The sequence below is a fragment of the Labeo rohita genome, chromosome 5, assembly GCF_022985175.1.
Source record: "Labeo rohita strain BAU-BD-2019 chromosome 5, IGBB_LRoh.1.0, whole genome shotgun sequence".
Taxonomy (NCBI): Eukaryota; Metazoa; Chordata; class Actinopteri; order Cypriniformes; family Cyprinidae; genus Labeo; species Labeo rohita.
The window spans coordinates 1,920,906-1,945,427 of NC_066873.1; the positions used below are offsets into that span (position 1 = coordinate 1,920,906).

Below are 24,522 nucleotides of genomic sequence, written 5' to 3' on the forward strand. Positions count from 1 at the left end.
CCAAACTATTAATAAATCTGTGTACAATTTACCATCAGTTTAACAGACATGACAAATGAATCTTACCACAAACCAATACATTATGCCTTGCGACTTGTGTCTGTGAAGGTCAGAATTAAATGAATGTGCAATTATTTGTACATGTAGAGGCACATTTGTAAAATAGAGTTGTTTACTTTGTGTAAATGTATCAGAATTTTTGCCGACAACCAAAGAAAGATGTTCGAATTTGAACTCAATGGTCTTAAGAGTTTACCTTGCAGAGACACAAACCAGTGAATAGGATACATTTGCAACAATTATTGAATTGATATTTGTGCACACATTTAAAAATTGAGACTAATATAAATTTTGTTTAACTTAGACTAAAACGAACGCATTGCTACATTAAAAAAACAATCAGAAATGTTTAAAGGATGGTAAAGTGTGACATAAGTATAAATTAGATTAAAGACCATTTAATTGTTCTAACAACAAAATGGATTTAAAGTCAATCCACAAAAATAAAAACAAGAAACACAACTAAACAGTTTTAGTCATGACACTTGGAAAGTACTTTGATTGTCAAAGGTACTGTGAACAGGTACAAACATGAAACTTCACAATAAATAAATATATTAATCTGCAATACAATCTTAGCATTAGAAGCACATTTACTTTCCATGCATGTTAGTTAATGCATAAACAAAAGTTGAAAATAGCTGCACTTAAACTGACTTTTCATAAATGCCACACTGTACTCACAGTTTGTTTGTTGTTTTTTTTTTCTCACTGGAATGTATAGCGTCAGTTCTTTGCAGTGACATCAGAAATCTATAAGCACAACCATGACATTTTGCGAAGACGTTACAGAATGACCTGAGTCGATTAGTTTGGCGCGTTCTGCTAACAGGAACCTTTATAGTTAGACAGTATACATCAATAAGAGTGTACATTTGTTAGCACAATATCACCATAACCAAATACAATAATATCTTGAGCACTGTTTATCTTGACACAATGATTGGTTACATATGGCTTGAAGTAAAAATAGTCTTTTCTTTTGTACTTTCCTATTGCACAGCATGCACAACTCATACAGCCCAACTGGTAGAGCATGGCGCTTACAACGCCAATGTCAGGGGTTTGATTTACAGGACACAATACCTTAAAAGGACTTTTAGGTTGCTTTGGGTAAAAGCAACAGCCAAATGTGTAATTGTAAATGGACGTCAGACGTTCAAGTACCAGATTGTCAGCTTACCGTTCTTAAAGGGCTACATGTTTAGAGAGATGCACATTTCATCTATCACATTTGATACTATTTTCAAATTAAACTGTTCATTTTGCACATTTTGGCCATGATCTGGAGCTTGCCTGAGAGACAGTAACAGTCGGCACTGGTGCATTGTGGGTGAGGGGACAACACTAATGTGTGTAATTCTAGGACTGGTGTAAGCAGCAGCAGTCCACCGTATATCTATATATACACACATGTACACATTCCTCCTACAAGTGGAGCTCTACATTAGGCTTTTGGCTCCAGCAGAGATTTTAAATACTGAAATTTGTCATTTTTAGGGATTGGTCTGATGTCCGTTGTGTCGAGGAGAGTCATACCGCATGATTTGTCGTGGGGTGCCGTACCCTACCATCCCAGATTGAGATGCTCCACGATTGCTTCCCATCTGCAAGCCGATAAGACTGCGACCTTGACGCAGCTGCTCCTCTGAAAACTCCCTCTTGTGGCCCTTGGCTTTCCTAAAACACAATTTAAAATATTGAAATGCAGGAAGTGTGTGCCTAGAGGCTGCATGAGACGGAGCAGCTGTATTTGATTTGATTCAGTCCCATAGATCCAAAGTCAGAAGTCAGTCTCAATTTGCAAACAAAAAAAAAGTGTATATTTTCTGCTGTCTTTCTTTTGAAAAACAATGTCAATTGTTTTTACCACTAATAACACAACAGAATGTTCAGAGGGTGTTTCAGAGATCCAAAGCCATTAATCTCACCTCTAATTATTCTTTCTTCATAAATGCATGATTGTGAGCAGTGAACAGCTGTAAATGGTCCACCAGTGTGCAGAAGGGCTCATTGAGGGTGTATTGTGCTGCAGAGTGTTGCACACTTTTGCACACTGTAACAAAACCAATAAGACACTCTACTGTGATCTGTATAAACACATGCAATTGCATGTGCCAGTCCACATGAAGTACCTATATTGTGTTGAAACACTAAAATATAAATGAAAACACTGTGGGGTTTTTTCTGATTTTCCGTCACTGATTTTGGTCTTTAAGTTGGTTTAAGCCAATGCAGTGCCACAGCTTTTTATGCAATCGCAAAGTGAATACAAAAATGCTGCGTTGCAAAAAACAGAAATGTGCTGCAAATACTCCCAATAAACGCTGTTCAAATACAACACAGAATACTCCCAAATACAGAAACACACTGCAAAAAAACATAAATGCACCACAAATGCTCACAACACAACCATATACATAAACGCTTTTCAAATACTCACAACACAGAATACTCCTATATACAAAAACATGCTGCAAAAAAACATAAATGCACCGCAAATACTCACATCACAACCAAATACAGAAACATACTTCAAATACTCACAACACAGAATACTCCCAGTACAGAAATGTGCTGCAAAAAAACAGAAACGTGCCGCAAATACTCACAACACAACCAAATATAGAAATGTGCTGCAAAAACAGAAATGTGCTGCAAAAAAAAAAAAACAGAAACGCACTGCAAATACTTGCAACACAACCAAATACAGAAACGCACTTCATACCCACAACACAATCAAATACAAAAACACGCTGCAAAAACAGAAACATGCTGCAAATACTCGTAACACAACCAAATACAAAAGCAGACTACAGACACTGGAAATCATATTCTGTTTTTGCAGCACGTTTCTGTATTTGTAAGTATTTGCAGCACATGTGCTGTAAAACTAATGAAGATGTTTTCTCAATTTTCTGGTGCTTTTTCTATTTGCATGTGTTTTTTTTTTTTTTTAAGTTGCAGCGTGTTGAGCTCTCCCGGCCACTGTACAATAGCCAATTCAGATGACACATCAGAAGCACTTACCAATAATTATTTGTAATGAAAATAAGTCCTCCTTTCCTTTGTAATAAATCAGCAGCTCTTACAGAAGGTTTCTTCGACTGTTCACACTCTAATTCCCTCCATCACTTAATGTGTAATTGACTTAAAGCCAGCTAGACAGCCTCCGCAAACACTACACCCACCAGGTACAAATAAAACAGTTTGATTGGCTAATGAATCTGAATTTAGATTCTATCCGTTTGCACTGTTGGCAGTTCTGTACGGGCTGAGGGATGGGTAAGTTCTGTTTAAATAAACTTTCACCACTTCTCGTTTGAATGTTGGGAAAGCCTTAACAGACATAATCAGGAGCTGAAAGTGATTGGATATACACAGATAAACAAAATTAATTTTAAGACCCTTCACACCAGGAGAGAAGGCTTTGCTGCAAAGGCCCAGAGAGTTTGCTCACCGGAGGTGCAAACGGGTGACACCCTTCTATGTCCAGCTCACCTGTGAAACCAGTCTTTGTCTCCACGGTAATGTCCATCATCCTTTGTGAGAGCTTCACTTCCTAGAGCCATCAGTGTCCTCTGGACTGCAGCCATGTCCTTTCCTTTAAAACAGAGCCAAAAGCCTCATAAACATACCTGTGACACAGTGCCTGCCAAAGGCATCTTGTACATTCCTATATACACCATGTTACAACAGCTAAATCCTAAGCCCAATGCAGAGTCATGTTGATATTTCCAGATAAAATAGATGCTTCAGAACAATGCAAATTATTGTTTTTTTTAAAGTTATTGAAAGAAGTCTCTTACCAAAGCTACATGGAGTTAATCAAAAATATTACAATTATTACAATTCAAAATAATTATTTTGTATTTAGTATATTGTAAAAAAAAAAATTCATTTATTCGTGTGATGTAAAGCTGAATTTTCAGCATCATTACTCCAGTCTTCAGTGTCACATGATCCTTCAGAAATCATTCTAATATGCTGATTTGATGATCAAAGAAATATTTCGGTAACACTTTATTTTACGGTTTCTTAACTAGTTGCTTATTAGCATGCATATTACTAGAATATTAGCCATTTATTAGTACTAATTAAGCACATATTAATGCCTTGCATAAGGACGCTTTTAAATGAAGTTTGATGAAAAGGTTATAGAATCGAAAAAATGTTGTTAATTATTTAAGGTGTGTTCTTGATGATAAATTAACTGGTGAATTTACAGCTAAAAGTGGTCAATAAAATATGAAGTAAAAATAAATTGGATGCTCAGTTGTCAGCTGAAGTTTTTTTTTTTTTTTTATGACAGAACATGTTTAATCGTTTGGTTCCAAGTTATTGAGTAAATTATTCTGATATGGTCAGCATACCTGTGAAACTAGGGGGAGGAATTATAACAGCCCATGTCAACTTAAAAGTTTGGAATAAATTACCAGTGCAATTAAAGGGTTTAACAAATTTAGAAGTTTTAAAATACTTTTTTTTTCATTTAGTTCATTTAGTATTTTTATTTATTTAACTTAAAACATACTTTAGGTAAAGCAGTTACTTTTAAGGGCCAAAATGTCTTCACTATTTTTAAATGAATTAATGAAGTGAAATCAAACTTGTGGGTTAGACTAGTAATACAAGTTTAAAATGATGTTGATCTGTAAATCTACTGATGCACAAAGTTTGGCTGCTGGTTTAGATATAGTGGCAGGGAAGATGCATGTGTGTGTGTGTTACCTTCCCAAAGATCAACAGTCTGGAATATGTCTCCTCTGTTGACTCCATATTCTTCAGCAGCCTGCAGGAACTGAGAAATCTTTTCCATTTGCTTGAACACCATATTGCTTTCTGTAATTTTCTTAATTGGTTCCTCACCACTGGGGTACAGACTGTTGATGAGCCGGCAGAGAATCTGAGAAGGAGTGAAGAGAGGAACATTTAATTTCTGTTTAATTCTGCCAGATCCTTAATAATGCCATGTCATCCCAGGTTTACTAAACTTTTACTGAGACAGAAAGGTGTCTTATAAAGGTGTCCTGTAAAATCACTGCAGTCCAGTTTTTGCATATTATGGCTTACAGAGCAGGAGCAAGATTGCAGTTAATACTTTACAAATCACAGTACAGTGTTTCTCAAACATGCTTGGATGGCACACTATTTCCAGTGAATCTGTGCACCTGTAAAGTGTGTATCCATCCGTACCTACTTGTTCAGCTAATATTATCCAAACAAAACACTTTTTTTTTCTTCCAAAAATGCAATAACAAATAATAGAAATAATAAAACACAGATTTAATATAACAATAAATGTGCAATTTAATAACTATGTATGCTTTCATCAATATTACATAAAAAAGTCAATTAAATATTATTTTAAATAATGTAAATAGCATTTGTGCTGGTAAGGGTAAGGCTTTTAGCCTGTCCCTCACTATGATTTCTCTTTTTCAGCAGGACTTTTAATTTGCAAAATGAAGGCAAAATTATATAAAAATCACATTTGCATATTGTTCTAAATATAGTCTCATTGTTAAGCAAAGATTTCGGCATAAGTATGCATTTTTTCTATTAAATATCAATCATTTTATTGGTGTCCCCTGATTTCATGTCAGTCCTGTTACCCTCATCAAAAAACCCTTGTAAAACAATATACATTCAAGTGACATCATTTCTAGGAGGTTGCATCATCTCTCAACCAGGATTACAACACTTCTAACACAAGCATGTTTCCATCACTCCTCTATAATGTTCTATTTTTGATGACTTACATCATGCAATGTCAATCCTGTTAAAGGTAAGTTTTAACAACTATTTCTTACATTTAATATAATCAATATCTACAAGTCAAATCTTTTCAAAGTGTACAATATGTGCTTTTGTAAACTTGACTATTAGCTGGAAATTAGCACATTTGTTTGAAATCTTCAAACCTGTTACTGTCAACCTGTTACTTTTTAGACTAACAGGTTCTGGTGTGCGTAACAGGGATGACATTGATTAGGTTTGACCCTGTTTTGAAGATTGTCTGTGTAAAATTATAACATTTTACAGGTCACCCTGGGTATATTGAGCTAATGCCTACATCATTCAGTGGCATATGAGTTCTAATTAAACTATAGCATCCTGTAACGCTTGTGTCGGTAACAGGGTTGACAAAAACACCAAAATGAGGTCGAAAAGTAGTCATAAAATAATAAATTACATAGCCTGAGCCTGGCACAATACAATTTCTTATCATTTTAAGGTGTCTTCATTTCATGGATATGTCTTATCCAAAAATGTGTATTTTCCCTTTATCAGCAAAGTCAATGAAAATGTCCTGAATACTTGAATAACATTACTAAAGTATATTTTAAAAGAAAATACTATTTCAGCCTTTCTACTTCAACCTTTCTGTTAATTGCTGCTTTTTTTGTAATTAATTGTAAAAGTCAGTTATTTCTGAGCGAAAATTCCTTCTACACCAAATTTTCCGCACATTCACACATCCACAATGCCTTTACGTTGCACCGTGTCATAACGATGTCAAATACATATTATTTCACAATGCAATTATTGTTCCAGATCGATTCTAGTTCTCAGAAGTGCAAGATACAGGGAAGTTTACAAAACTGTTTGCTGTTTTAGGCTCCCTGTGTAAAAAATTAGTTGCTGACATTAATATAACCATTTTAAATGACCTCTTAAGTACCTCCCTATATTCAACACCTACTGTTCCGCTCATGAGCCATTTCTGGAAGTTCTGTTTGCCGGGTTCAGGTCGCTCCAAGTCGTCACCACACTGGACCAGGATCCATTCCACAAGCCGAGACTCCAAATCCACGTCGTACTTCTGTTCAATCTTCTCTTGGACCTCACGGCTGAGCCCATAGCTTGGTCCCCTGTTCGCCATGGCGGCACTCGGACATTAAAACCGACCTACACTGGTGATAATCTCAACCCCTATAGAGAAAACACGTACACACACACAACATAGGGCTTTGATTTCTTATTTTTAAAAGCACAATATGCCTATAGACTACAACAGACTGACTGCAGCTTACTGTGTGACTAACCACACTGACAAAAGAGCTCAACTAAATCTCCAATGATTTTTTCCTGTCCCTATTTGTCTAACCAGATCTAAACTGCATGTCAAGTATTGATACATTTAATTTGTACAGCCATTACTGACTGATATGCAACAAACGTCGAGTCCCTCCTAGACACGAATGAGCAATATCATGATATTTACGCTGTTAAATAGACTACAATGACCCGCGTCTCGATTTAATCGAGATGATCAATAACAACAAACTGACAAACGCCAACTTGCGCCCCGCAGACTGTACTTCGAAATGACAGCAGGCAACTGCATCACTAACCGATTGTTTAATAAGCCCTAATTTATCCTCAATGCAGTGAGATACTATGCATCTACTCACTAGTGATGGAGGCTGTTTGTTGTTTTCCTCAGCCGTGTAATGTCCGTCTGTTGGCACCATGGAGCAGCAGCATTCGTGTGGGGCAGAGGGGTGGGACGCAGCTCAGCATCCGTCATGACATGGAAGCAGCCCAAGCGGAGCATCACGCATTATCATCCTCGCTGATGGAAAGAGGGTTGGCTGGGAGCTCCACAGTAAGCGTTACGTAACGCTGAAGGATGCGCGCATCATTGGCTTCACATGTTGCCGTATGTAAAACGCGTCCAGCCAAAAAAGGCGTTGAAAGCCGTTTAGAAGAATGGCTGCTGTGCATATGGAAGCATCACGTACATGGAAAAATAGGCCATGATGAAGAACGCGATATGCATACAGTCGGGAATGATGTAATAACATGGTCGCGCGTGAATTTATGCAGAAATAGGCTACTTATTTACCTGTACGTATTTTTAAAATGCTGATCCTTGGAAATATTTATAACACTTTAAGCACTTTCATTTCAATCAATCCAACAGAGGTGTAAAATGCACACTTGTTTATTAAGTAATTGCAAATATATTGTGTCTCGTAGGATACATAGAACTGAAAATATAAATAGGCCCAGGAAGTTGGCAAATTATATACAGTAGGATACACTTTTTTTTAGCCTCAAGGCAACAGTAGATTACAGTATGTTAAAAAAGGCAAATGACATGTTAGTTGCTGACATGATTTTTTATTTAATATCTATTACAACTAACTGTTAAGTAGGCTACATATATTTCGTATAGTCTTAAGAACTGTACAATAATTATACAAAATGTATTTATTTATTTAAAATACTGTTTACAATACTATAAAACAGTTTACTATTACTGGTTGGCATATCTTGTAATCTATGGAAGGTTGTAAGTGGCACTGAAAAATGAATTCCAAAAATAAAAATGTAAATAAATAAATGCTCAAATATATATATATATATATATATATAACATAGATTTAATTTGTTTAATTTGTGAAATAAAATAAAAAAGAACAATAAAACGAATTGCTAATTCAACATTTTGCATTTTATGTTTTCATTTTTACAAAGCATTTCCCACTTTTCTATATCTGATACAATGCATTGATAATGGTATTTTTAAGTGCTCTCCTAGTCCTCCATACTGTATAGGCGCTTTATACTATGCTAATAAGCATTGCTGCAAACTAAATGCAATCTCTGAGAGAACTCTTGGCCAAAAATTGGCTGCTGCTCTGCTCACAACCCTTAGATCAGCAAAGCTGCCTCAGCACTCGCCACAGACTCAATCAATCAATCGTTTTTGTCCATATCAATCACTGTTGGCCTGTGTGTGCATCCAGCTGTGCTCTTACATCCCTCAGCATCTCCATGTAGAGCCTATTGGTCTCACTATGGAGAGAAAAAAAGATATTTACTTCTTTGTTATGCTATTGCATTGTACTTTGTGTTCTCAAGACTACTTAGGATGCTTACTCAGCCAGAGAGCGGTCAAACACCAGGCTTCCCATGTCCATGTAATACTGAGCATTTGTTCTCAGATCAGTATAGTATTCATTTGCCTGCCACACAGACAACATGTTGACACATTATTTACCTTAATTTCATTAGAAACATGTATGAATTGATTCATTCTTTTCTCTGTTTTCCAATCACTTTTCTATTGTAAATATAGGCTGTTAAACATTTTGACTTCTGATGTCTTACAGGAATATTTCACCCCCCCAAAACAAGTTGGTTTTTTCATCAGATTTAAAGAAAGGTGTCATTCTGTCACTTTTTCACCAATGGATCCTCTGCAGTGAATGGGTGCCGTCAGAATGAGAGTCCAAACAGCTGATAAAAACATCACAATAATCCACAAGTAATCCACACCACTCCAGTCCATCAGTTAACATCTTGAGAAGACAAAAGCTGCGTTTTAAAAACATTTTTAATGTCAAACCATTCAAATGAGCTATAATACTCCTTTATCAATAATCTTGCTTTCTTCATTAAAACAGTAATCTCTTCTGAATCAGGACAGAAATGTGCACTGTTTACAAGCCAAAACAGTCCAAAACTGATACAACAATGTTAGTGATACAACAAATATGTTGGTGGATTTTTGTTTAAGTGGACAACAGGGGACAGACTTTTCACTGGAGGAATCATTATTATGGACTTAAAGTTAAAACATATGAATGTTGGATTTGTTTCCTACAAACACACAGCTTTTGTCTTCTCAAGATGTTTACTGATGGACTGGAGTGGTGTGGATTATTGTGATGTTTTTATCAGTTGATAAAAACTCAAAAACCCATTGATGAACTCTCTGACGGCACCCATTCACTGCAGAGGACCCATTGGTGAACAAGTGATGTAATGCTACAATTCTCCAAATCTGATAAAGAAACTTACTCACCCTGGAACCATCCAAGATGTACTGTAGATGAGTTTATTTTCAACACATTTTCATTGTATTGCTGAACTATTAGGTAATTCAGTAACAACTGTATAAAGTGACATCTTTATTCAAACATCCGGGATAAATATATAACAAAATCTAAATCCAGAAAATGCTATTCCATGTTTAGAAACTCTAAAAGAGAACAAATAGAACCTTATTTACCAGGCTACAACAAAACCTCAAGGGTTATGTATGTAAATAGTGCTGTAGCTTTTAGAGACTTTAAATATGAAGCAAGTCATGTGTAGTTTGGTTCCATTTCACTCATACATATGTACACGAACAAACACTATAATCAGCTGATCAGCACAAGCGTTTTTTAACAAAACATACACTCTGAGGCTGTGATACATGCTAGTGTTCACCTGCTCCTGTAAGGTGTAACCCCACTGGTTCTGAGCGTAATTGGGGTCCCAGTAGTCAGACTGTCTCTTTAGACGTAAAAATTTCCTGGCCTGCTCACCCTTCACAAATGGAGCGGCAAACGCACCTATGAGAAAACTCGATTATTTATTTGTTAACAAACGAGTCCAACACAAATTCATGCACACAATGGTGAGTTCATTGTACAATTCTTTGCTATATACAGGCAAAACTATATTGCGTCGGTTAACTCACCACTTATGAGAGTCATCAGAATCACTATATGCCTCATGCTTTTCAATTGTGCACAAGCAGGGGAAATGTCTCTGTGGTCTCTACATACGCAAAATCAATACACATTATCAATACACAGTAATGTATAAAAATAATAATTTAGCTAATGAAGTTTCCAAATACTCTCAAACTAATGTAAACATCAAAATGCACACTTAGAAAGGTATCGTGCAAAGAAAATAAATAAACAAATGGTCAAGACAAGATTCATTATGTGCTGCAATAAAGTCACAGTCTGTATAAAAAGCAACCCAACTTGACCTATGCTATCACTTTCTACAAAAGATTTGCTGAAACGGTAGTTTTGGAGTATTGCAGTGTTCAGAGTTTTACCTGTGCTGCTGGAGGCTGAAGTCTGCAGAGCAGTGATCACGAGAGGCGGCCAGCAGAATTTAGAGCTGAGGTGTGAGAGCGAATAGAAGGACTCTTTTAGAACAGATCTGAATACACAACTCTGTGGAAATGTGACCACGGAAATTCAACCAGCGTCAACATTTACATATCTTAAAGTAAATATATCAGTTTAGCACAAACATACACTACAGGCCAAAGCTTCGGAATAATTAAGATGTTTTTAAAACAGTAATATTGCAAAGTATTGTTACAATTTAAAATAATTTTATATTTTAATATTTCATAATAAATGTTATTTATTCCTGTGATGAAAAGAATTGATTTGAAATAGAAATCTTTTGCAACATTACAATTGTTTATACTGTCACTTTTAAATAATTTAATGTGCACTTGCAGAAAAAAAGTAATAGAAAGATAGACAGAAAATGAAGCAGCACAACATTGCAACATTGATAATAATCAGAAATGTTTCTTGAGCAGCAAATCAGCATATTAGAATGATTAAAGAGTAACGATGCTGAAAATTTGGATTTGATCTCAGGAATAAATTATATTTTAAATATATTCAAATAGTTATTTTAAATTGTAATAATATTTCAGAATATTACTCTGCTCCATCAAATAAATTCAGGCTTGGTAAGTATACAAGAGCATAAAAAACATTTTTCCTAAACCAAATTCCTAATTATTCCAAACTTTTGTACAGTAGATAAAGTACTCCCAAAAACCATGGTTAGCAGTTGCTTTTTTCTTATATGCTTATACGTGCATTTAAAGTAAAACTGCAAAGTCACAAACTCAAAATAGAAAATCAAATTCCACAGAAAAGCTGCAGTCTTTTAATATTCATTTTAATAATAAAAAGACCTATGTTTATACATATTTGAAAACATGACGTGATACATTTTAAACTTTATAACATTTGAAAATCTGTAATATGAGCTAACAAAAATTAACCCTACAAATGAAAGAGATAAATAAAAAAGCATTCAATGCTGAAAGAAAAAGAAAGGTGATAATACTTGTGGTAATCAAACTTTGGGAACATTTGTGCTCCAAAAATAAAATGTAAAAAGAACACACAACTTTTGTAACTAGAAAAATTACCATCAGACTATATCAATGGATAACTAGGACAAGCACATAAATTACAGTTGGAAAAAAAACAAAAAAAACCCCACTCAAATAGAGATAAAAATATATAGTGCTCTTTTGTATATGTATATATATATTAAACAAGAGAAAAAATAGGATCTTGAAACGTAGACACTGACATATTATTATGTGGCTGCATCAAAACCAGGTGCTGAAAACAAAGAAATCAAACCCCTCCTGACATTACACACCCATTCCAAATAAAAGGCTTTATATAACAATACTGTGTGCTTCATCCTGTAGTGTGTAGCACAGAAGTGTTCTGACTGTAAATTTTTCATCACAAAATATGGAACTCAAAGCGAAATGCTTAAAAATGCTTAAATATGCTCTGTCCCATTAGCTGAATCCCTAGTTATATGAGAAGTGTGTACTAGCCACTCTATTCTTGCATGTCAAAATGCCTGTAGTGATTTTTCTTTCAAATACACACAAAGACAGATCCAAATAAAAGACGCAAATACACCAAGTGACGTGTCTTATCTTGGCCTTATTTTGGTCTACCGTTCTTCTATGGTAAATTCTATATAACATTTTCTTTGTCCATGATTGCTTACAGTCTTGGTCTGAGAAAGCAGCTCACAATAAAATCTGCAAGGCCCTACATGACATAGCATTACAACAATGATCACACTAAAATGTTACAGGAAATAATGAAAAAAAAAAAAACAAGGCAAACTGGATGTGGAGTTCTTGTGGCTGTTACAACGGTTCAGCATTTTGATTTGTGATGATATTGAAGTGACTAAGGTTACAATAAGGTTTCATTTGTTAACATAAGTTGGCTGCATTAGTTAACATGAACTAACAACAAACAATACTTCTGCATCATTTATTAATCTTAATTAATGTTAACCTCAACATTTAACAATACATTTTGAAGGTCAGATTTTGTTTTTGTAACAGTACTGCACTGTCAACTTGTTTATTAACTAAAATGAACAAAGATTAATAAATGTTGTAAAAAATGCATTGCTCATTGTTAGTTCTTGTTAATATATTAACAAAATGTATGTTACCAAATGAGACCTTAATGTAAAGTGTTACCAAAGTAAATAATCACTGAAATTGTCATAGCTCTTATATCTCATTAATGCTCATGCATAATCAAACTTGGCACGTTGCATTTGGTTATGAAGCATTTGCATGAGACTCACTGGAGAGGACAAGAGTTTCAGCGAATAACAATTTAAAGGAGTAGTTCACCAAAAAAATTAACATTTGCTGAAATGTACTCACCCTCAGGCCATCCAAGATGTAGATGAGTTTGTTTCTTCACCAGATTTGGAGAAATTTTGCATTCCATTACTTGCTCACCAATGAATGTGAATGGGTGCCGTCAGAATGAGAGTCCAAACAGCTGATAAAAACATTGCTATAATCCACGAGTAATCCACACCACTCCAGTCCATAAGTTAACATCTTAAAAAGCTGTGTGTTTGTAAGAAACAAACCCATCATAAAGGTGTTTCAACTTTAAACTGTTGCTTCAGGCTAAAATATGAGCAGATAATCCATAATAATGCATCTCCTGTTGTCTCCCACATCAAATTTGTTTAGAATTGTTCTAGACTGTTTTGGCTTGTACATGGTGCTTGATCTGTGCAGATTTGTCCCTTGATTCAGATGAGATGACTTTGAAAAATTAAAGAAAGCAATATAATGGATAGAGGATGCATATTTTGTCCAGCAGCAATGGTTTGACCTTAAAAACATTTATATGATGGATTTGTTTCTTACAAAAACAAAGCTTTTGGCTTTACAAGATGTTAATTGATACACTGGAGTGGTGTGGATTACTTGTGGATTACTGTGATGTTTTGATCAGCTGTTTGGACTCTCATTCTGACGGCACCCATTCACTGCAGAGGAACCACTGGTGAGACAGTGACGCAATGCTACATTTCTCCAAATCTGATGAAGAAACAAACTCATCTACATCTTGGATGGTCTGAGGGTGAGGACACTTTCATTTTTGGGTGAACCATTCCTTTAAATTTTGGCTGTACAGCTTCAAATTATTACAGAAGGAATACAGCACACGACTCAAATAGACTATTTCGAGCATGGCAGCACCTGGTCGCTGTATGGTGTTCCATGGAAGAAAGAAGGTCATATGGCTCTGGAAAGAAATTAGAATTTTGGGTGATTTCTCATTCAATTCATTTGGCTTCTTTCACAAAACCATATTCTCCAAAACCCTGATACCTGCACACTGGTTCCCCCATTCCAATCTTTCGCATTGTCCTCACGCTCGTTCTCACCCTAATGTGGTCAGTTTATCGATAAGGTCATCAATAGTGTACACCATGAGCTTAATATCATCTTTCTCTGACATGCGATGTTGCCCATGTTTGCGCAGGATGACATCCACGTCATTGCTGAGCACCCGCTCTGCGACCTGCATGGAGACGTGCCAGGGAACGTCAGAGTCCTTGAGGCCGTGAATCAGACGAACGGGGCAGGAAACAGGGATGGGGCTCTGGAGTATGCAGTGGTTCTCTGCCTCCTTCAGAAAGTCCACACTCAGAGTGTAGAAACCCTCTTCAGTGTGCTTAGTAGGGAACTTCCAAAAGCCCTGTTCCTCGATCTCCTTCTTTGTCTAATGAAAGGTAAAGACATTATGCGTATATGGAGCTACATGAGATGCCAGAAATATTTGCACACAGTAATTTTATAGATCAGACATTTTAAAACATTTTAATCTCCTTGAGGGACATATAATAAAATGCTGTTTCCAAATTTAGAACTATATTTAGAACTAAGTATTTATATGTAATAAGTAGGGCAGTCAGTTTAACACATTAACTTAATTAATTAGTTATGAAAATTTAATGCAATTAAAATGTTTTAATGCAGTTAACACACTGGCCCCGCCCCCAGACCTGTACATCATCTTAAATTACATATACTTGACTGTTGACAAATATGATGCAGGACAACAACATCATGAATGCAGTTACAGTCATGGGGAAAAATATTGGCACCCTTGCAATTCTGTCAGAAAGTGCAACAGTTCTCTCAGAAAATTTTTGCAAATGTTTTGGTACTCACGTGTTTAATTATTTTATTTATTATTATTTTTTTTTTTTTGCATTGAAATAAAAAAAAAAAAAAAAAAAAAAAAAAAACAAAGCCAAAAAAATGCACTGGATAAAATTATTGGCACCCTTAACTTAATATTTGGTAACACGCCCCTAGGATTCAGATCTGGACCCATTGCTGGCCATTTCAGAACTCTCCAGCGCTTTGAGTGCTTTTTGAAGTGTGTTTCGGGTCGTTGTCCTGCTGGAAGACCCATGACCTCTGGTGGAGATGCAGCTTTCTGACACTGGACACTTACGTTGCGCCCCAAAATTCTTTAGTAATCATCAGATTTCATGATACCGTTCACACAGTCAAGGCATCCAGTGCCAGAAGCAGCAAAGCAACCCCAAAACATCTTTGAACCTCCACCATGTTTGACTGTAGGGACTGCAGTCTGTAAACAGTGCCATGATGTCCTTTACTAGAAAGCTCTACTTTTGTCTCATCTGTCCACAGTACGTTCTCCCAGAAAGATTGTGGTTTTGTCAAGTTTGTCTTGCTTTTTTATGCCTTTGTGTCAGCAGTGGTGTCCTCATGGGTCTCCTACCATAGCGTCCCTTTTCGAGGGATAATGCGAGCTGACACTGTTGTACCCTGTGTCTGCAGATCAGCTTAAATTTGTTTGGAAGTTAATCAAGATTCTTTATCCACCATTCGAACAACCCTTTCTTGTAATTTTTCATTAATTTTTCTCTTCCGTCCACATCCAGGGAGGTTGGCTACAGTGCCATGGGCTGTAAACCTCTTGATGATATTGAGCACAGTGGACACAGGAACATTAAGATCTCTGGAGATGGACTTGTAGCCTTAAGATTGTCCATGTTTTTCTACATTTTTTTCTCTACAAGACAACATCCCAATAATTTTGTCTAGTCCATTTTTGAGTTCTGTGTGAAATTTTATCAAGTTTGACTTTTCTTCTCTGTTTTTTTGTTGCAGTGCAAACAAAAACAATAAGCATGTGAATACCAAAACATTTGCAATTGAAACATTTTTCTGAGAGAAGTGTGCATTTTTCTGAGAGACATGAGTGCTGATTTTGTCCTGATCTATCACGAGCTTAAATGTGATTTTATACAACAGTTCAATAAATAAGAAGTTGATACTGTGTTATATTTTGCTTAATTTTGCAGAGAACATATTACCTTTGAAGCCATAGCAGAATTGTTGTGTGTCTCCGAGCAATACAGTGGTGTTTAGTTTCTGAATGAATCCGCATTTTAAACGAATCGTGTGAACCAATAATTTAAAGGCCCATTCATAAAGACAGCCATTTACTTCATTTCTGAATGAATCAGCCGTTTCGAATAAATAAATGACTCATAGAGACATTTACTGCCACCTGCTGGCAGATTTAGTTTCTTATTAGTTTCATTTCATTTAAAGAAGAAGAAGAAGAAGAAGAAATAAAAACATTAAAGGGATAAAAAACATTTAAATTCTGTCATCATTTACTCGCCCTCATGTCGTTTCAAACCTTTCTTTTGTGGAACATGAATGAAGGTATTTTGAAGACTGTTGGTAACAAAGCTGTTTTGGTTACTAATGACTTTCATCATATGAACAAAAAATACTGAGATGTTTCTCAAACTATCTTCTTTTATGTTCCATGGTTCATTAGGCTGTTGCAGCCTAAATGTTCATGTGTAATAAATTCTGCGTTGAATCAAATAAAACATTTCTTTCTAATGCTAAATTCTGTAATGTCTACTTGATACACAAAAATGGCTTTAAATAATCTTTGTGGATATTTTCACAGTCAAATTTATTTTGTGATTAGTTAGATTGATTACTTAAAACATCATGCAATTAATAAGTTTAAAAAATGTAATTGACTGACAGCCCTAGTATTAAGTTAACAGCTTATCCTGCTTACAAGTTAATGTTAGATATATAGTTTGTTTACATTTGGATAGTTTGCTTTTAAATTTGAAATGAAATAAAGAGCTTAAATGGATATAAATAGCTTGAATGCAAGATTTTCACATGTGTGCAAACATGAAACGCCCCTTTCCACTGATTGGCCAATCAAAGATCAACTTGTGCTGCCATCCATTCTTCCTCAATACTTAGCAACAGAATCGCTGTATGGATTCTTAAAGTGTTTACTGCACATACAACATATCCTTTGTCTTACCACAACAAAAAAATGAACTAAGAAATGCCTTAACAAGTCAGAGCAGGGTCTATAAGCTGCTTTCTTCTGTTTAGGTTCAGCAATCTATGCCTGCCAGAGAATAATTTGTTTACTGCATAAACATTAATGTACCATGCATTTGCTCCAACTATTACCTCTTAGCCTACTTCCTACACACAGCCTGTTTTATTTAGCTGTCCATCTATCAAAATCTGTGTGCAAAGGTGTGTGACCCTCTAGACAGTACACAGAGGATTTCTGGTTGTGGAAAGGGGACTTTTAAGCCTGGCCACAAGTGGCAATCAAATATTCAGGCTAATAAAGGAGTATTGCTTGTTTCTTCTTTTTTTTTTTTTTTTCCTTTTTTTAAATTTCTTTTACTTCTTTTTCCAAAGCGGTTTTACAGAAACAAAGTGCCCTACAATCCCTCATTTTTGTGGATCTACAGAATAAATAAAAGAATAAAAGTATAAAAGGAGATACTGACATTTAAAAAACATATAAAACTCTAATAGTGATACTTGCCTGTAAAGCACCATTAGTTACAAATGAGTTACATTGTTACAGAAGTACACAATTTGTAATAAATACTGGTTTCATTATTATTGTTTTACAATTTTTCAAGTTGACACTGAAGTTGTTCGCACCTCTATTGGTAGGGAGTTGAAGGCTGTGACGAAGTGATCAGCAGCTGTGGAGATGCCCACTAAAGCTGCCGTCTTCTCTGGCCGTGCAAGAGCGGCGAGCAACATCAGCCACCCACCCATGCTGGAGCCCACCAGAATCTGAAACACCAAAGAGAAACTGTCAATTTGTGTGCAAGTTTGAGTAAAGGGGGGCATGAAATAGGTCTTTTTTCCAAAAACTTTTTTGCAGGGGAAAATAACTCAATGCTCTTAATAGACATCCTCTCATACCAAAAAAATTCTGGACTTAAGTTGATTTAATCTGGGTTATGTGTATAATTTAATTAAGCTGTATTCAAGTAATCAAATGAATATTTGTCCTGCTAAACTCAATTCATCCAGACTATCTAGTGTTGTCACACTGTTAATCCACTCACCTGTGGCCCTTCTACTAGTTCATCCAGTACATAGAGCACATCCTTCTTCCAGGCACCAATGTTATAGTTTCCCATTTCCCCTTCAGATGAGCCACAGCCAGAATAGTCAAACCTACAGGAAGCACATTTACAATGTTAAGATAAGTTCAGGAAACACTGATTACAGCAGGAAACGGCAGGATTCCATACATTTTAACCCCACTCCTGTTTTAACGGGATTCATTTCCCATTCCTAACAACAGATTGTTTTGTACATTTTTCTACCAGTATTTTTAAAAGATGTGTTACAGATTTAGTTGTAGTTAATATTATGTTATGTTATTTATATGTGGCTAGTCAGTTTTACTAGATAACACTGTATGTGTATGTGTATATATATATATATATATATATATACATACATATGAAGAGTTCAGATGCAAAACCAGCTAAAAGCCATCTCGGTCAAAAATGAGATAATGATACTGAGTGAATGCTTTTGACACATTTTATACGTCCATCAAATACTTTTTCTTCAAACTCACTAAAATACCACCCTTAGCCAAATCAGAAGTACCGGTACTTTCATAGAAACATATACATCTGAGCCTGATAAAAATGCATTTTTTAAAGAAAGACATAGCTGGTTTTGCATCTGAACTCTTCATATATATACACACACACACACACACATACATACAGTCATGGGCAAAAATATCGACATCCTTGCAAATCTGTCAGAAAATGCAACACTTCTCTCAGAAAATTTTTCCAATTGCAAATGTTTTGGTATTCACGTGCTTATTGTTTTTGTTTGCACTGCAAACAACACCAAAAAACAGAGAAGAAAAGTCTTCATAAAACTTCATAAAATTTTACACAGAAAAAAATGGACTGCACAAAATTATTGGTACCTATCAACATTGTAAGAAATAACTGCTTTTCAAGCATGTGATGCCCCTGTAATTTGTATTTAGACACACCTGTGGCACGGAACAGGTGTGGGCAATATAGTAATGCACACTTGCAACCAGTTAAAATGGAGAAAAGTGTGTCACACTGAGCATGGAGAAAAGAAAGAAGTGTAAAGAGTTGTCTGTGGATTTGAAAGAAAAAATTGTGGAAAAACATGGACAATCTCAAGGCTACAATCCATCTCCAGAGATCCTAATGTTCCTGTGTCCACTGTGCGCAATATTGTCAAGAGGTTTACAGCCCAGGGCACTGTAGCCAACCTCCCTGGACGTGGACGGAAAAGCTAAATTAATGAAAAATTACAACGAAGGATTGTTAGAATGCTCCCCGGGCGCCGCAGCGATAGTAATATGGCTGCCCACTGCTCCGGGTGTGTGTTCACGGTGTGTGCGTGTTTGTTCACTACTACTGTGTGTGTGCACTTGGATGGGTTAAATGCAGAGCACAAATTCCGAGTATGGGTCACCATACTTGGCCACATGTCACGTCCTTTCCTTTCCTTTCCTTTCCTTTTATGTTTGGCCATGACTGTATATATATATATATATATATACAGTGGTCGAATTGTAAAAAAATCAAGGGGGATGGTGAGGGGGATGGGTGAACCTGTGATTACAAAATTTGTCTAATTTTTAAAAAACATTTTTATTTAACAAAAAATAAGATGTATTGAATGAACTATGGTTTATGAGCGTAGTTCACAGATTCCTTGAGGGGCTTGAAATGGCAAAAGTTTTACCCTTTCGTGTGTGTGGAGACATTTGGTCTAGCTGGTGTAGTTTAAACACATTCTGTGTGTCTGTGTGCCAAATGACCTAAATGATGCCCTTTACTGAGGGGTGTGCATTATTGTCAAATTGCCATAACTTATGGGGAGATTTTTGTTGATAACCATAATTAATATTTTGCTGAGTGTGTTGTTGGTGGGGTTTAGGCTTCTCATGGATAAATAAATATGATATGATAAATAAAACCGCCAGTAGGTGGCGGCAAGTGTCTGTTTTAATAAATGACTTCTTGAATCCTTCAATCAAACGATTCTTCTAAAGGGGTCAACGGATGCCTATTTTCCACAAGTTGATATGATTCTTTAGGGTCTTAATGAAAAGTCTATAATATACTTTGGTTAAAAATTCTCAATGGTAGTGTAAAACAACACCCTTTTTACCATGTCAAAATCAGCTCTGCAAAAATAATCCCATTCTGTTCGAGGCTGCTTTAAATGCAAATGAGCTCTGCTCACCCCGCCCTCTCTTCTCTCTGTGGAGTGATGAGCCTGTTTACTTTAGCCGCGTTTAGCCGCTGAACTTCTTAACTAGCACATCATTAGGAAAGACAATCGCAAAAATTCATAAAAAAACCCCTTATACTCACTTCTTCTGTAAGTGAAGCTGGATCACGAATGATTCGCACAAACATAGACGGATATATGTAGATCAGGAGGTGCATTCCCTTCACAAACAAACGTAATCCACTGCATCTTCAGCGGCTCAGATGTCGGGAGTAAATGACGACCACTATGTTCATTATTACATCCAGCAACACAACACCTCAATCGCTCAATTCTTGTCTAATTTACATCCCTGCTCCGGCATCAAAACATGGAGGTTGGACTGTTACAACTAATCTGAGGTAAGACGCTCATGTCAATCAACTATTGTGGGAGCGGCCTCTGTGGGTGTGACGCATCTGAGAACGGTTCGATTTGAAAAAGGGGATATTATTTTTACAGATTAAAAAAACCACTGCATGGATTTTTATCATTATAGGGTAGATTTGTACATACACTGACAACACACATTAATGTTCAAACAGCATGTAAAAGTGAACTTAGCATCTGATGAAAATGTCTGATTCAATTATGATCAAAGCAAGTTGATTGTCTTTATGAACAGATCATTGAAAAATTTGCTCGTTCTTGATTCGTTCAAAAAAAAAAAAAAAAGAAAGAACAAAAGATTAAATTTGGAAAGTAACACTGCAGTGTTGCTCTGAGACACACAACAGCTCTGCTCCAGCTTTGTTTGGAACTATATAATTTGCAAAATAGGAAAAAAAGTCTAAAATATAACTCACTCAATTAACTTCTTGCCTGTTGAACTGCTATATAAATTTAATTTAACACTGACTATCTCACACACGTACTGATTCTTGTGTGATATTAATTATATCATATAAAGATAAAAAATAAATTAATAAAAACTGACACAAGAATATTTTTTCTTTCATTATTCGAACTATAGAGGCATTCTAACTGCATCTCTGTTTATCATTACCTGAGGTATGAGTGACCTAAGGACTTGCAGAACTCCTCTAATGCTTCCGCTTTCTGTCCACCCATGACTGAGGCAAAACCAGGCAAGAAAACCACTCCAGGACTCTTGCCTTTCAGTTTCCTGTAGGCCAGCTTTGGCAGATCAGGCCGTGTAGCATACTGAATCGTGGTCTTGTTTCGAACACCTAAAACACAGCAAAAACATTCAACGTAATGGATTCATGAATTACTTTTTAAAGTGTGTAAGATTCAGTGGTTGTCAATATTATAGTAACTTGCAAGGCGAAACTTGACGCTGATTCTTTCTATTACATCTTATATTCTTATTATTATATCTTCCGAAAAAGTACTGTATAATCAAAGACTCTTTAATGCGCTTTAATGCGGTTAAAATACATTAATACAAAACAATACTATTTTTTTTCTTCCTTGCAAGCATTGTTACAATAAAAAACGGTTTAACTTGATAATTGTCGTTGGCGGCGCTTTGACAGCACATCAAAAACAAACGATTTCTCCTCTGTTGTATCAGCCATGTCCACTGCAGCTGTGCTCTCTTCCGCCTTTGTATCTCCTCTTTAGCAGAGTTCAAGCTTAAATGGCTACATCGGAAACAGTAAGTTACATCACGACACCATAATGTTACAATCTGTGCATTTATGTTGCAATGCGGAAAACCTAAAACTAATACAAAAAGCGTATCACTCCTCGTGTTGATCCACTGTATACTATTTGCTAGTAGACATGCTGGCCACACCTCCACATTTACGCCCCCTGGCCGAAACACATCAGAGTTCTTGCATAATTACGTCTTGTAACGGCTCAGCTTACCCGTAGAAACGTGCGGGAGAGCGGTGAATTTCCGGACGTTTATTTTTAGAACCTTTGAGCAATTTCTGAGCACAGTTAACGCCATACTGCCCCGTTCTCTGCGGAGACACAGAGGTTGACACAAGAATCCAGTCCGAATAGTGTGCTGAAGTCATTTGAGCCCAGACTGCCCATCACTGCCGCCTACAGCCGCGGAGCGCCAGTGCGCTAGATGTCTTGTCAGTGTTATTATTTTTTGTAGCTTAATATATTTAAAAGTGGGTGTGAATGTCTGAAATGTAATGTTACCAGTCGTTTAGTAATGTAAAGACGTTTTCCCTTGCCAATAAAGCCATTTGAATCCTGAAAGACAGACAAACTGTGTTGGGGGTAGCGCATTACAAGTAACGCGAGTTACGTAATAATTACTTTTTTTCAAGTAACTAGTAAAGTAGCGCATTACTTTTGAATTTCTAAGAAAATATCTGAGTTACTTTTTCAAATAAGTAACGCCTATTTTTTTTTTCCCTATTTATTGATTGACAAGTCTCCTGTGGGGAAATTGTGAGTAAACATGATGTTACTGTATTCTAGACTAAATGTGAACATGCATTAATCTCACTCACAAAAACAGATTCAGTTTTCCTCAAAATGAATAAAAACAGTGAAATGCAAACTCAGAATATGACGCAACCCTGCAATAATTAAATATGTTAAATAAACAAATATCCTTTATGTATTTAATCCCATTTTATTAACCAGTGTCTTTGCTGCTGACCTTCGATGATGCAATTCAGCCATCCTAATAACCAAAAATTACTTTAGACAAACTAACATTTGTGCTTCATTTTTTATAGCTGAAGAGTGATCTCCTGCATAAATGTACTTTTCTTTCAGCTTGAGGTGAATTCATTTCACTTTTGGTGTAAAAGGGCTTTTACGTTAGAATTGTTTTATATTAAAAACAAAGAAACAAGGCCTGCCCAGATTAAAAAAGTAACACAAAAGAAACGTAACACATTATTTTCCATAAAAAGTAACTAAGTAACGTAATTACTTATGCAGTAACTTTCCCCAACACTGCAGACAACCATTGTATATACGCTGTGCTGATTTCTTCTCATTGTTATGATTATTATTATTTGCCATTTTCTTTCTCATTGGTATTCATTTACATTTGCATTTACATTTTATCATTTAACAGACACTCTGTAATACAAAGTGACTGAGGACAATATAGAAGCAATGAAAGTCCCGGTTAGTCTAATGCAGTACACATAACAAGGTTTTGTACTAATAAGTAAAAAAAAAACAGAGATGCAAATAGAATAGAACAGAGAGAGCTATATATATATATATATAATTTATAATTATTTATATACATAATTTATATAATAAACCAAGTAAATAACATAGAAATAGACAAGTAGACAGAATATGAATAGAACAGAGAGAGACAGTTTTATAGGGTTAAGTTATTATTATTTTATATAATCAATAAAAAGAAAACAAGTAGATAGCATAGAAATATCATAAAGTGTGTAAATGTTAGAGAGAAGTAGACAATATCAATAGAATAGATAGTGCTGGTGTTAGAGGGTCAAATGTAGATGGAAAAGATGTGTTTTTAACTGTTTCTTGAAGATGGCTAAAGACTCAGCTGCTCAGATGGAGTTGTCAGGTCATTTCACCAGCAGAGAACAGTTAACGTAAAAGTCAGTGAAAGTGATTTTGTATCTCTTTGGGACGACACTGCAATTTACCGTTCACTTGCAGAACACAAACTTTCTTTTGTTAAATGTGGATGTCTGTATTTTAATGTTACCAAAGCTTTAGCAAGGTCAAGACATTTTGCTGTTAAAATCCACTTGAATCCAGACAGACATTTTTTTATTCTTTTTATTTGTTTTATTTTTATTTATTATATAATTAACAACAAAAAGGCCTCTAACACTAGCTTGCTCTATTCTTTTTCTATTCTGTATGTTTTCTTTTTATTTATTATATAATTAACACACACACACACAAAAAAAACTGTAGTGCATTAGGGTAACTCAATAGATAGATAGATAGATAGATATTAAAAAGCGGATATAATAAATATA

General features: G+C 35.6%; 3 protein-coding genes across 5 annotated transcripts; all 3 read right to left on the reverse strand.

The window, feature by feature from the left end:
• Positions 1 to 438: 438 nt before the first annotated feature.
• tagln3a (transgelin 3a) lies at positions 439 to 7,669 on the reverse strand. The gene is made up of 5 exons (XM_051110988.1): positions 7,479 to 7,669; positions 6,767 to 6,996; positions 4,792 to 4,966; positions 3,562 to 3,664; positions 439 to 1,740 (listed from the first exon to the last, which is right to left on the reverse strand). The coding sequence occupies exons 2-5, from the start codon at positions 6,944 to 6,946 to the stop codon at positions 1,557 to 1,559; spliced, it is 642 nt and encodes a 213-aa protein (XP_050966945.1). The 5' UTR covers positions 6,947 to 6,996; positions 7,479 to 7,669; the 3' UTR covers positions 439 to 1,556.
• Positions 7,670 to 7,953: 284 nt separating this feature from the next.
• LOC127165956 (uncharacterized protein C3orf85-like) lies at positions 7,954 to 10,972 on the reverse strand. Its single transcript, XM_051110989.1, has 5 exons — positions 10,916 to 10,972; positions 10,544 to 10,623; positions 10,291 to 10,415; positions 8,953 to 9,038; positions 7,954 to 8,868 (listed from the first exon to the last, which is right to left on the reverse strand). Exons 2-5 carry the CDS (start codon positions 10,578 to 10,580, stop codon positions 8,793 to 8,795), a joined length of 324 nt encoding a protein of 107 aa, XP_050966946.1. The 5' UTR covers positions 10,581 to 10,623; positions 10,916 to 10,972; the 3' UTR covers positions 7,954 to 8,792.
• A 794-nt stretch (positions 10,973 to 11,766) lies between these two features.
• Positions 11,767 to 22,589, reverse strand: abhd10a (abhydrolase domain containing 10, depalmitoylase a). 3 transcript variants are annotated; one of them, XR_007827839.1, is made up of 6 exons: positions 22,439 to 22,589; positions 21,609 to 21,792; positions 18,379 to 18,490; positions 17,963 to 18,100; positions 14,300 to 14,693; positions 11,767 to 14,213 (listed from the first exon to the last, which is right to left on the reverse strand). XR_007827839.1 is itself a non-coding variant. In XM_051110985.1 (5 exons), exons 1-5 carry the CDS (start codon positions 22,521 to 22,523, stop codon positions 14,352 to 14,354), a joined length of 861 nt encoding a protein of 286 aa, XP_050966942.1. In that variant the 5' UTR covers positions 22,524 to 22,589; the 3' UTR covers positions 11,767 to 14,351. The 3 variants fall into 3 exon arrangements, 2 of the variants coding, with proteins under 2 accessions (XP_050966942.1, XP_050966943.1); XM_051110985.1 differs by having other exon boundaries at positions 11,767 to 14,693; XM_051110986.1 differs by lacking the exon at positions 22,439 to 22,589 and adding an exon at positions 22,071 to 22,359 and having other exon boundaries at positions 11,767 to 14,693.
• Positions 22,590 to 24,522: the final 1,933 nt, after the last annotated feature.

What these genes read in the sequence shown, in the direction of transcription:
- tagln3a (XM_051110988.1), bottom strand. Translation starts at nt 6,946, where the DNA reads ATGGCGAACAGGGGACCAAGCTATGGGCTCAGCCGTGAGGTCCAAGAG. An exon ending in AATGGCTCATGAGCGGAACA is followed by an intron (nt 4,967 to 6,766) that starts GTAGGTGTTGAA and finishes ACTCCTTCTCAG; the next exon opens with ATTCTCTGCCGGCTCATCAA. An exon ending in GACAAAGACTGGTTTCACAG is followed by an intron (nt 1,741 to 3,561) that starts GTGAGCTGGACA and finishes ATTGTGTTTTAG; the next exon opens with GAAAGCCAAGGGCCACAAGA.
- LOC127165956 (XM_051110989.1), bottom strand. Translation starts at nt 10,580, where the DNA reads ATGAGGCATATAGTGATTCTGATGACTCTCATAAGTG. An exon ending in GTTACACCTTACAGGAGCAG is followed by an intron (nt 9,039 to 10,290) that starts GTGAACACTAGC and finishes TCTGTGTGGCAG; the next exon opens with GCAAATGAATACTATACTGA. An exon ending in TTTGACCGCTCTCTGGCTGA is followed by an intron (nt 8,869 to 8,952) that starts GTAAGCATCCTA and finishes TTCTCTCCATAG; the next exon opens with TGAGACCAATAGGCTCTACA.
- abhd10a (XM_051110985.1), bottom strand. Translation starts at nt 22,523, where the DNA reads ATGGCGTTAACTGTGCTCAGAAATTGCTCAAAGGTTCTAAAAATAAAC. An exon ending in AACTAGTAGAAGGGCCACAG is followed by an intron (nt 18,101 to 18,378) that starts GTGAGTGGATTA and finishes TTGGTGTTTCAG; the next exon opens with ATTCTGGTGGGCTCCAGCAT. An exon ending in TCAACTCCCTACCAATAGAG is followed by an intron (nt 14,694 to 17,962) that starts GTGCGAACAACT and finishes ACCTTTCATTAG; the next exon opens with ACAAAGAAGGAGATCGAGGA.